The sequence below is a fragment of the Plecotus auritus genome (assembly GCF_963455305.1).
Source record: "Plecotus auritus genome assembly, chromosome: 1".
NCBI lineage: Eukaryota > Metazoa > Chordata > Mammalia > Chiroptera > Vespertilionidae > Plecotus > Plecotus auritus.
Window position 1 is genome coordinate 30,644,410 of NC_137770.1, and position 13,139 is coordinate 30,657,548.

Consider the following 13,139-nt stretch of genomic DNA (forward strand, 5'->3'; position numbering starts at 1 on the left):
ACATTCCTTCACTTTTGGCCACATCACACTAGGGTGAGTATCTTCAGATCTCTCTCTGCTCTGTCATTATATCACCTTCCCTTCTGTGTCTCAAGACCATTTTTAAAATAGTCACTAGGCTTTGAAATTATCTGTATGCTGCAACATTTCCAGTGGCCTTTGATCTTGAGTGTGATGAATTCTGATTTCTAAAACTCATCTGGAGGTTAAGAAGCCACTATCCCCTTAGTTAATTAGTGTGCCCTTTGCATTAATTGCTGTCCTAATATGGCACAGAGATGACTGACTGCCAGAATCATAGCTAAATTGTCTCAGGACATACCAAAAACGACTGCATGTGGTTGCCATTTAGGCTAAAGACTGCATCAACTGCACACTGACTGAATGAACTTAAGCCTGCCAAAGAACATTTTCATAGCCTGCAACTGAGAGACCCAGCCTGGCTTGTATCCACAGAAGGATGGTTCACTGCCCATCACTCACATTCCAGTTGCCACTCACTGTTTTCCATACCTGAAAATGAGGATTTGAAGCAAATGCTGTCATAACTTGAACTTTAATTAAGGATAGATGATATTCTCCCCCTTCCCCCGCTGGCAAAAGTTAAAACTCCTCTTTTATCCCCTCTAAAATGACCTTGAAAATGTGAGGGAGGTTTTAGGGGTAAAGTAAAACTTGGTTTGTGATGATTTGGTAGTTTTTGTTTTGTTTTGCTCTTTAAAAAAGGCATCTAAAATTAAACCAAGTTATATCTGAAGCAAGGGAAGAAGGGAAGCTATCAAAGATATAATGTTGGAGTTTCAGTCAACATGCTTATTTGTCCTTATTCCAGCTTCTTGTATTTAGATTTTGTTGGTCCTGTGACTTTCATGATTGCATGCATTTCCCAATAGGGCTAGAACAGGATTTATAGATCATTTTTATTAACTTTTTCTTTTTACAGATGATGTTTATGTTATTCACTAGAGGCCCGGTGCATGACATTTGTGCATGGTGGGGGGGGGGGTGTCCCTCAGCCCAGCCTGCACCCTCTCCAATCTGGGACCCCTCGAGGGATGTCCGACTGCCCAATAGGATTGGGCCTAAACGGGCAGTCGGACATCCCTCTCACAGTCCAGGACTGCTGGCTCCCAACTGCTCGCCTACCTGCCTTCCTGATTGCCCCTAACTGCTTCTGCCTGCCAACCTGATCACCCCCTAACCACTCCCCTGCCAGCCTGATTGATGCCTAACTGCTCCCCTGCCAGCCTGATTGCCCCTAACTGCCCTCCCCTGCAGCCTTGATCGCCCCCAACTGCCCTCCCTTGCAGGCCTGGTCCTCCCCAACTGCCCTTCCCTGCAGGCCTGGTCACCCCCAACTTCCCTCCTCTGCCGGCCTGGTCACCCCTAACTGCCCTCCCCTGCAGGCTTGATCACCCCCAACTGCCCTCCCTTGCAGGCCTGGTACCCCCACAACTGCTCTCCCCTCCTAGCCTGATCGCCCATAACTGCCCTCCCTTTGCAGGCCTGGTCCCTCCCAACTGCCCTCCCCTGCTAGCCTGATCTTCCACAACTGCCCTCCCTTGTAGGCCTGGTCCCTCCCAACTGCCCTCCCCTGCTGGCCATCTTGTGGTGGCCATCTTGTGTCCACATGGGGGCTGCCATCTTTGACCACATGGGGGCAGCCATCTTGTGTGTTGGAGTGATAGTCAATTTGCATATTACTCTTTTATTAGATAGGATTAACTGGTTGAAGTTAATTACACAGCTACTTAGTGGTAAAGTAGGATAGAGCCCTGTTCTTTGTTCTTCCCAGAGCACTGCCACACTCACCATGCTAGTGGGAAGACAGCAAGCTGGCAGCCTGATGTCCTGCTGGATTTGATCATCTCAGTAGTCCTTGACTTGGGCAGTCATTGAATTGGCCTTGTCCCTTGCATTGCTTTCCCTTCTGCTTTGGCCTATGACTAATGGGTTGGCATGCCCTCTCCACGTCTGTTGACGTCATTCTTTTTCTAAGAGAGCTCTGCTTGGGCATCTCCTTTAGAAGAAAATTTCCTGCATGACTATATAATCTTGGATGCTTCTGTGCTGAGTCTCCCCAATTACTATTTAGTCAACTGGAATCCTTACCCTAAAGGTCATAGGTTGGAAACTAGCCAAGCTCTCAGAGGAGAAAGAGAAGAAAATGTTTTCTATGTGAGGTTATCCAGACTAAACTATAGAGCTTACTGCTTCTAGGTTCCAGTAGGATCTGAATCCTGTCCCACCAGGAGGCACATTAAGCCATTTGAAACCTTAAGTCAGTTGGTACCCTCAAGCAGCTTTTTGAGTCTGTTTCCTATCTGTCAAGTGAAAACACTAACCATGAATTGTCACCCAGGAGAACCTATGATTTACCTGTGCTTATCAATTTCTGACTGTACTTGCTGTTTCTGAGAAGGTCAGTGGCTCAAAGAAGATCATCCCACCATGCTCTACTCCACCCTGACACCTGCTTTTCTCTCTCTGCTTTATTCCACCTTCTCCCTGTTTGTCCTTCACTGCTGCCTTTCTAGCCCAGAGGAGAAGAATCCCTGTTGTCAGGGCCAGCTTTTTCTCACCCATAACAGGCTTTCTGTCCCCCTGAATGTTCACATTTAGCAAAAGAGGGGTCTATTTTGTAGGTAAACACAAGCAGGGGCAAGATGGGGCAAATAAGATTTTTTTAAAATATCTTTTATTGATTTCAGAGAGGAAGGGAGAGGGAGAGAGAGATATAAACATCAATGATGAGAGAGAATCATTGATCGGCTGTCTCCTGCATGCTCCCTATTGGGGATCGAGCCCCCAACCTGGGCATGTGCCCTGACCGGAAATCAAACTGTGACCTCCTGGTTCATAGGTCGACACTCAGTCACTGAGCCACAACAGCAGAGCAAATACTTTTTTTTTTTTTCTCAAAGACCAATATTTATTCACCCAATATGTATGATATAACTATTGTGTGCCATTTGTGCTAGGCCCTATAGGGAACACAAAGGTAAAGAAAGGTAATGCAAGTCCCCTAGGAATTGATGACCTGGTAGGAGAGACAAGAAATAAAGATAATGGGAAATGCAATAGGTATACAAGAGACATCAAAAAATGCTGTGGGAGGAGAGAGAGATATATTTTCCCATATGGGGGAATCTCAGTTTATGTAATATTTGAACTAGATTTTGAAGAATAAAGACTGCAAAAAAAAGAAGAGTAATATTGGAAGAACATTCTAAATGGAGGGAATGGATATTTAATTACTTCCTTGAATCAACAAATATTTATTGATCACCTATTGTGTTCCAAGCATTGTGGTTATGAATAAATGCTCAGAAGCAGCAAAGTGTAGGACCAGTTTAGGCCAAAATGATCATGTTTGGCCAAAGTGAAGAGCACAGAAAGGGAGGACTAAGATATAAAGCTGGGAAGGTCGGCTGGAGGTGGGCCAGATTAAAGAATGTGGAGAACATTTGAATAAGAATTGAACTGTATCCTTTTCATCAGCAGCCTCTTGAGCTAAACTTTACACTGGACTTGGAAAGAGAGAGCTGCTCATCCCTCTTCCTTTTCTCATGAGCCTTGCCCTATGAGGAGGCATGTCTAGCTACCTTTCATATGTCACAGGAAGTTGTATTTTCATTTTTCACTTTCATTGTAAATAAACAATTTCACAAATGCTTGAAATTTATATTATGGATGATGGAGGACTAAGATAATAGGGACCGTCAGTACTTCTTGTGTTCAAAAGTCTCTTTGAGGATGAGTCTGAAACTTTCTGATTGAGGCATTCATCTGCTAAATGAAAGAGAAAGCACCCCATTTATTGGTGTTTTGGTATGGACTATAGAAATGATTCTTATTTCTACAGCTGAGAAAAGGGACTTTCTACAGAAAAGGGTGAAGTCATTTGCTCAGGGACATGCAGTGGGGCTGGGGTTCCTATCTGTTCTACCTGCTCCAGCAGCTCTGTGCTACAAGTCTCCTGATGCTAAAAAACTGGCTGTCTATGATGAGGGTTTTGTTTTGCTCTGAATCTTAGGATTGGGTAATCTGTTACATCTATTCACTGCTTAGATGAGGGAGCTGAGCCCAAGGTCACCAGCTAACTAGGAGCTGAGTGAAAACCCACACTCAAGTCTCCTGCCTCCTGTTCCATTACTCCAAGTTTCAGGAATGAACGTCTGCCTCAGCTTAATGTATTCCAGAGTCCAAATAAAAGCTGACTTTCAGTGTTTTGGTTTTCATTCCTTAAGTGAAGACGTAGGGCTCTGGGTAGTAGATTAGAACCTCAAAACTAGCTTTTTGGATCATTAGACCAGCATCTTGCTATTAATATTTTGTGCTTCTGTTAACAAATTCTGAGTTTCTGTGAAGTACATATAGATTTAGCTTCATGTTTGACCACATGGTTGGTAACATTTTACCATTTTTTAAACTGGGGAAGTGTGAGATTTTGGTCCAGAATATAGTGTAGGGCTTTGCCTCATTTTCCTTTCTAAGCCACTAAACTTCTATTCCCTTGGACATCTGTTCTCTGTTCTCAGAGATAATAATTTATAGTTTGAGCCTGTTGCTGAAGGCCTTGTTGAAATGTTTCTCAAACATTGAATCTCACAAAGGATTTGAGACTCTTTAGATAAATCTGTTATTTCCTGCTACTTATTTTCTACTAACTATATTCTAGTGTTTCTTATAAGTTGGTTCCCCTCCACTTGCTCATTCCTTGAGTGCTTGTTAAAAATTCAGAACCCTGGCCCTGGCCAATTTGGCTCAGTGGATGGAGTGTCGGCCTGTGGACCTAAGGGTCCCGGGTTCTATTCCGATCAAGGGCACATGCCTGGGTTGTGGACTTAATCCCCAATAGGGGGTGTGTGGAAGGCCGCCAATCAATGATTTTCTCTTATCATTGATGTTTCTCTCTCTCCCTCTTCCTTCCTCTCTGAAATCAATAAAAATATGTTTAAAAAAAAATTCAGAACCCTGACACCTCCCCATGACTTACTGAATCAGAATCTTTAAAGGTGGGTGGGGCTCAGGAGTCAATGTTGTAATTATTCTTTAGGTGATTCTTGTGCACTCCGAAGTTTGAGAACCACTGCATTCAAACTCCCCTGGGTGAGATTATGTAGCTGGAGCGGGGAGAACACCTGAGGAGTTGAAGGCAGGGCACAAGTTGAAGGAGGAATGAATCTGAGTTGGGAATTGGTAGAGAGCTAACCTAGAAGGTTTCTTCAGCTCCTCTTGAAATGGGGATCCTCCAAAGAAGCACTACCAACCAGGAGTTCAAGTAAAGCATGGAGGGAACAGGCTTCAGTAAATTTATGGAGGCAAATTTGGCTTTGGATAGCTTTGGGGAAATGAAGCCATTGTCTTGACAGAGCATAGGGAATGAGGAGCCACTGTTTTCTGGGTTGGGTGCCATCTAAAGATAGACACCAGCCTGTCAGACAAGAAAATCGCCTGGAATTTTATCTGAGTTTCCATGGCTACTAGCTGATCTAACCAAGCTTCTTTGTGCTGCTCTGTGGACCAGTCTGGCAGTCAGGTGAAGCTAATCGTCCTCATTTGCAGTGACAGCTTAATTACCTCGAACTTGATTTTTGCATAATTTATTCAACTTGTAAAGTTGGGCCTTTGCATTCAGACAGATCTGAGTTTGAATCCTAGTTTAGCCACATTTTAGCTATGAATCCATGTTTCTGACCATGGAGTGGAGGGATGTTAAGGGATGGAGCTGCAGTCTTGGGGTGAGGGGTGCCCTATCTATTCCTGCAGTAACAGAAGAGTTGAGGAGCAAGCCAGCAACTCCCTGGTTAAGAGAACCCAGTTTCCTGGGTAACTAATGTCTGCATGTCCAAGAGGCAAGTGCAATGTAGGCAGTTGGCTATTCTCATCAAGCTCCAGAAGTAATTCCCATTAGTTAAAAATAGAAATGTTGCAGTTGGAGAGAAGTGGAGTTAGAGGCTAAAATATTAACTGTCACAGAGGACTGACTGCTGGGTCTGTTTCGCTTCGGCAAAATGGTGCCTCTCTGTGCACAGCTTCAGTCTTCTGAGAGTTTTGAACACATTGGCCAATCTTTAAATCCTCCTGTATCCTCTGAGATTATGAAGGGGAGTATTGTAATTTTCATTCTACTAATAGAGGAAGTGAAAGGGGCAGGTGTGTTTTGGGGGAGATGGTGGGTGATTATCCTGACCTAGAAACAGGACTTAGGTCTCCTGACTAATGCTGTGGCCTAGACAAGGCTTTTCCCCATATCTGACGTTAGAAGCCTCAGTTTTCATATGTGCCCCAATATAATCCAGTCTGATAAAGACTATTTTTAAAGTTGGTTGACAAGTCCTGGCTAAATGACAGGAAGGGTCTGGGAAAGCTCTGCCTTGGTGTTCTCTATTGCCACCAGGTTTAGAATACTTTCCAATCAGCCCTCCTTGGTCTTGTTTTCACCTTCTGTGCAGATCTGGAGCCCGTACAAGCAGCCAGGATGTACAGGAGACCTTGACGGTCGGATTGAGGATGATTCCCGCTGCCTCTACACCCACGAAGAGTACATCAGCCTCGTGCTGAACAGTGGGAGTGGCCTGTCGCATGACTACGCCAACCAGTCTGTGCAGGAGGACCCCCGGATGATGGCCTTCTTTGACTCGCTGGTGCGCCGCGAGATCGAGGGCTGGAGCTCTGACTCCGACAGCGACCTGAGCGAGAGCACCATTCTCCAGCTGCACGCAGGGGTCAGCGAGCGTTCGGGCTATACTGACTCCGAGTCCTCGGCCTCGCTGCCCCGGTCCCCGCCACCTACAGTGGACGAGTCTGCAGACGGCGCCTTCCACCTGGGCCCCCTGCGGGTCACCAACACAGTGGCCGCAACTCCTCCACCACCCGCTTGCGAAGATGCAACTTCCCGCCAGCAGCGCCTGTCATCTCTGCGGCGCTACCAGGACAAACGCCTCCTGGCGCTCTCCAATGAGTCGGACTCTGAAGAAAATGCCTGTGAGGTTGAACTGGACACGGATCTCTTCCCCCGGCCTCGGTCTCCCAGCCCCGAAGATGAGTCCAGCAGCTCCAGCAGCTCTAGTAGCTCCGAGGACGAGGAGGAACTGAATGAACGCCGAACGTCTACCCGGCAGCGGAATGCCATGCGGCGCCGGCAAAAGGCGCCCCGAGAAGAGAAGCCCACTGCTCCGCCCAAGCCCGCCAACACCTACATTGGAGAAGACAACTATGATTATCCCCAGATCAAAGTGGATGACCTCTCCTCCTCCCCCACCTCCTCTCCTGAGCGGAGCACTTCCGCACTGGAGATGCAGCCAGGCCCGGCATCACCAACTTCAGACATTGAGTCAGTTGAGCGCAAGATTTATAAAGCTTACAAGTGGCTCCGCTACTCCTATATCTCCTACTCAAATAAGGACGGAGAGAGCTCCCTGGTGTCTGGGGAAGCAGACGAAGGGAGAGCGGGAACCAGTCATAAGGACAGCCCGGGCCCTTCCTCCAGTAAGGAAACCTGTCTAAACACCTTGGGGGCCCAAAGGAACCAGGACCTACCCCCTGAAGGCCACAGCAAGGATGCTTTAAAAGAAGGGACTTCTGCTAAAAATCCCAGCATTGCCCCAGGCCATGAGCACAGTAGCCACTCTTGGGCAGAGGCACCAGAGGACACCGCTCAGGACACTAACAATGGTGGCTCCGTAGAACACACTTTTGAAACCAAGAAGCTCAATGGAAAGGCTCTGAGCAAGGCCCTGAACAGCCGGGCCGAGGAGCCATCCTCTCCTCCTGTCCCCAAGGCATCTGGCTCTACTCTCAACAGTGAGTCTGGCAACTGTCCCAGGACCCAATCTGACGACAGTGAAGAGAGAAGCCTCGAAACCATCTGTGCCAACCACAATAATGGACGCTTACACCCTCGCCCCCCTCACCCTCACAACAATGGACAGAATTTTGGGGAGCTGGAAGCAGTGGCCTGCTCTTCTCCAGGACATTCAGACACTGACCATAATTTGTCCCTGACAGGGGGACTCCTACACAAAGATTGTTGTGGGTCTGAAATGGCCTGTGAGACCCCCAGTGCTGGAATGAGAGAGGACCCCCCTGACCCCCCAGGCATAGACAGCAGCAGGGCTATTCATGGCCATGGTGGCCTCAAAAGGCACCGAGTCGAATTGGAAGATACAGATTCAGAGAATTCCTCCTCAGAGAAGAAACTAAAAACATGATAAATACAAAGGGAAAACAAAAAGCTACAAAAAGGAGCTTTACAAAAAAATTTTTAATCCTGTTTAGTGAATACAGAGGAAAGGAAAAAAAAGTATTAAAGGCACATAAAACCAGGGCCTGAATTTTGTGTCTGATGCTGCTCCCTTCTATTCAACAATGGGTCTGATGTTTAGTTGTCCATTGGCTTGTGCTGTGCTAAGAAAGGGGAAAAATCCAAGTGACTCCTTTCTAGTAAAACTTGAGCATAGTGTACCTGTGCAGATTAGATTCCGTCAAAGTAAACCCTTGTTGAGACATTTGATTTGTTCTTGTGTGTGTGTGTGTACACTGGTACGCGTGAACTCATTGTTTCAGACTTGTCCTTAGTTCTCCATCAGAAAAGGATCTATGGATCTATGTTTTTTTGCCATCTCACTTTGTTTACATGCCATAGGTGTTCTGGTCTTAACGATGAGTACCTGCTAAGTCAGGTTGTGCTGCCAGTAAGTAGTGGATTTGTGCTGAAAGACTAGGGAGGAGAATAGAGACAGGCCTTCAGCCCATTGGCTGTGCTGGAAAGGAAAGCATGGTTCCTTTTTAAAGAAATCTTCCATGTTTTCTCTCAGTAGCACTTCTACATTGAGCATTTAACATAGACGTACTAAAAGTGAAGCATTTTTAATGCTAATAAGAGGTTAGCACTTAAGATGGGATTCAAGAGAACATAGATCTCTGATAAATTTCACTGATTACAAATTGAGTGATGCTGCAACACATACTATATGGAGGCCATAAAATATAACTAGTTGTGGGTAACACTTTAATCAGTTAGATACTTAGTTCTAAGAGACACTCAGAACGCCTGCAGGCGCTTCCTTGGCCCCATGGGTTGGCGTCTAGGCATATTGAAAGAAGGGGGAAAGATAGCTCTCAAGAACTTTGTGCTCAAACTACTAAAGTGGATGTTACATGTGTGTTAAAAAGTGTAGTAAAGAGCGGAGTGTGGTACTATATTAATTTAATTCAACCCGAAATGATTGGTGAGAATTGGTGGGCCTAGCATCTTCCCCCAGGCTTGCAATTGACAGAGGCTGTGGTGTTCTGACTAGATCTTGCAGAGCAGTGGACATCTTGAAGTAACAGATTCTTATTACTTAGGTCTGTTAGGAGGCAGAGTGTGTAGAGAGAGGAGTCACTGGTTTAAGACTCCTGGCTCCTAGAAGAGACTCGGTTTTCGTACATACAGATTGAGAGGGGAAAAGACCAAGAGAGTCTCAGCATTGCAGTGGTAGTTAGTCACTTGGTTATCAATGAAGGGTTGTGCAAGACAGGAAGGACTAAGGATGACCAGATATCTTGTTGTCATAGATGTCGTGAAAAGGCAGGAGAATAGTAGCAAGAAATGAGGAAGAGAGAGAGGAGAACACAATCACTTTCTTGGGCACAAAGGTGCTAGACAACTAGGAGCCCAGTCGGCATTGGTGTAGGCAGGAGCCAATGTGTGACTGGTGTGGCCTCACTGATCCTTTTAGAGGAGGACCTGTCCTACTGGAACTGGGACCAAGGGGAGACAACCTATGCAGGATGAAGACTCGGATGGATTTAGGCACTGGGGGAGAGGGGTTATTTATAAATAGAAGGTTGTTGGTTAAGCCAAAAGGAGATAGCTTGCTAAGCTTTGTGAAAGGAAAGATGTGCCTGGTCTGTGTGATGTGACTTGGGCGTGAAAACTGTCTTAGGAGAAGGAGCTGAAGGAGTGTGAGTAGCAGTGGGGATGCTTACAATTTAACGATTGTAATCTCACTGGGGGAATAAAAATGGTTCTGTAACCATTAGAATTGCTTTGGATTTGTAATCAAAATGGTTTTATGATTTGTCTTTGACTATTCACAGATAATTGTAAATTCTGGTTTTATAAGCCCAAGTCATTTTACATTTGCTTTTCCAAAATTTATTAAATTGGAATTTTTTAATCCTTTATATACTAAAAAAGATATAATCATTCAGTGTGTGTTTCTCTTCCCCTTCCTAATCAGCATACCTAATGTTTTTGTTTTATTTAATCAGTAGGTATCCTTTTCTGACTTCTCTGATAATCCACATATCTTCCTGGGGAATAAAGAAGTGGTTCAAGTTCCCTTGCGAACTAGCCACTTGGTAGTTACTGTTCCCAAATGCAGAATTTGGTCTTTTCATGTTAGAAAGCCTTCATCTCATTTGGGTACTCAAAAGAGAAGTCAAAGTTCATTCTGGTTCAACTTTAGTATCCAAGAAAGATCCTTTTTTAGTAAGGATGTCTTTCATCCTTGGGAGAGACTCTTCCCAGCACCCCAGGGTCAGCATGCCAGGAGATAGGCCCTCAGGATATCCACAGGAGCAGGAGAAATGCTTGTCTCTGTGGCCACTCCACTCTCATTTCTAGAAATCTGTCTGTGGTTGTGGTCCTGGAAACCTGGCTGGAACCACTTCCAGGATCCCTTTGCCCAAACCCCTATAGTATACTATAGAGGCTCCAACGTGGGAGGCACATTTAATCTCCAGATTCTTCCAGGAGAGGTCTTTTTACCAGCAGGACTGTGGCACTCATTAGATCAAGAGCTATTCAAAAGTGCCTCGTGTCTTTTTCTGCATCCTATACATAAAATTTTAAGTGGCTGGTCCAGATATATAAAACCATTTCTCTCCACTTTATTTTCCACCTGGTTTTGTGATTCCTGTGTCTGTAGGACAGCAGGTAAATGAGTAGTTGGCTTGGGGCAAACGAAGGTTGCTACTGTGCTTGGTTTACTAAGCCGGAGTCCCCTGTTTGTCAAGGTGCCTTCCTCTGCTGAAGCCTTATCTCCTCACAAGCCCACCTCTCCCAGCAGCGCTAACTCTTCTCCTGTGTATATGCAAATAAACCTATTATTCACTTCTCATGGCTTCCTCTTCTCTTCCAGGGGAGACTAAGTTTCTTAGACACCCCTCTTCTTACATTTCTTTCCTGGTTTAATTCTTGCCTAGTTGGAAACTTGATGCAAAACTACACTGAAGACCAGAAGAAGAACTGGCCAATGGTCACTGTCACTTCTAGGTATTGGGACAAATGTCACATCTGAACAACAAAATGTAGGATACCCAGAGGTATCTACTTGGTCTGGAATTGACCCTTTTATTAGTTGGAACTGAGGGAGTGAGGCAGTAAAGCAACATTATAAACAGCCCCCAAAGAAATGTTTTCTGATGTTTCCAAATATCAGATTGCTTTTCCTGCCCTGTCTCAGGTATGCACTACAAACTTGTTTTCTTAAAAGAAAAACAAACAAAAGGCCTTATACATCCTGCCTCTAAAACTGCCTCCAGTTAACTGAAAAATCTTGCCAGCCAAGACTCTTGTGAGGAAAATAGACCTTCCAATGAAAGACTGTCTTCCCTTAGGACCTGAGCAAGACACTGTGCCAGGTTTGAAACACTAAGGTGAATAGGGCTCGTGAGTCCAGACCTGCCCACAGCAGCAGGAAAATGGACAAGGTGTGTGGTTCTCTCAGAGATTTCGGTCTCAGTGCTTGTTTTTCCTTGAGTACTCATCCTGGAATGAGATAATGTGAATTCAAGTGCTTGGAAGTGATTTTGAATTTCTTTAAAAGACAGTGCTTTCCGCATGCAACAGAAGAAAAGTGTATGAAAGAAAATCTGAGCCATCGGTACCCTCATTACATTTTACTGTTCGTACAAAGGTGATAAGATGCTTCTGAAAATGGAGGTTTAGCAGCAAAGATAAATGTCACTGGGCCCAGCACTAACATGGCCAGGAACAAGCAGGAAGAGTTGCTCACTTTTCTTCACACAACAGGTTTTACTGGAGCCGTGCAGAGGGACCCTGCAGTGCTTACCTGTAAGACAGTCACAGTAAGGAAATGGGATGTCTAGCATTTCAAATGACTGAAGTTGGGAAATGACTTCTTTCTGGAGCCCAATGCCATGAGCTAATGGGATATTCCAGCTGAAGTAGAGAATGCTAGCTTACAAGTCTCCCTCTATCTGGCTTTGTTAGTAACCCCAACAATGCCAGAGAAAGTCAATAAAACACTAAGGAATCTGGGTGCTGACCCAGGATCCTTAGGCATGAGAGACGTTCTTGTGGTCTAGGGAAGACACTTGTAGGGAAGGGGATTAGGAAGACTGCAGTGGAAGAAATGAAGTATCAGGTGGGTTCAACAGCTTTCCAGATCCACAGAACTAGCATTGAACAGGACATGAACCAGCGTCTGAAACACTTGGTCATTAAGATTGTTCAAAATCCCCAAGTAAAATTCTTCATTTACAATAATGGGCATCAGTGAAAATGCAGGATTGGTTTGGGAGCAACTCTCTTTTCTAGAATGCATAAATTCCATGCAATGATCATATATATACTGTATACCTGAAACAGGTGAGTGTGTGGTTATTGGTGATTGGCATAGGCTTTCATAGGGAAACAAACATCCTCCAACTTGACTTCCCAGACAGGTTAGTGATGCTACGCGGGGACTACCCCTACCACCTTTTTCACTCATTTTCTCTATGCCTCAGAGTCAATGTTTTTTAACATTTCTAGTCTGTCCAAGACCCTTTCTTAAATTGTTAAGCCTAACTCAAATTCTTGAAAACTGAAATACAGAGGTCCCTCTCAACTCTGAAATCTGACTCCCCCCATCCCATTCCATTGCACCAGGTGTTAGGTGCTAGACTGGTGGGGTCAGACCGGACCCGGGTTCAGCAACCTCGGGTTTTGGCTAGAAAAGAATTCAGAGCCAAGACTCAAACTATAAGAGAACATTTATTTGGAAAATCACAGAAATACAAGTGATTTGTAGAAGAAATGGGCTTTGGAAACAAGTTCTAGTAAAGGAAGGGCCCTTGGAGCTTGGGAATGAGGAAGGCAATGGTAACGCCTGAAGGCATGACGATGGGGAAGGGACAGG

General features: G+C 45.1%; 1 protein-coding gene across 5 annotated transcripts in view; it reads left to right on the forward strand.

Moving 5' to 3' along the window:
* DCAF5 (DDB1 and CUL4 associated factor 5) overlaps positions 1-11,106 on the forward strand; it is a 113,050-nt gene extending 101,944 nt beyond the window's left edge. For all 5 annotated transcript variants that reach the window (XM_080657673.1, XM_080657670.1, XM_080657671.1 and 2 more), the window contains one exon: positions 6,459-11,106. In XM_080657673.1, coding sequence (XP_080513799.1) covers positions 6,459-8,216 — 1,758 coding nt within the window. In that variant the 3' untranslated portion in view covers positions 8,217-11,106. The remainder of the gene's footprint in view (positions 1-6,458) is intronic.
* The last annotated feature ends 2,033 nt before the right edge of the window (positions 11,107-13,139 follow it).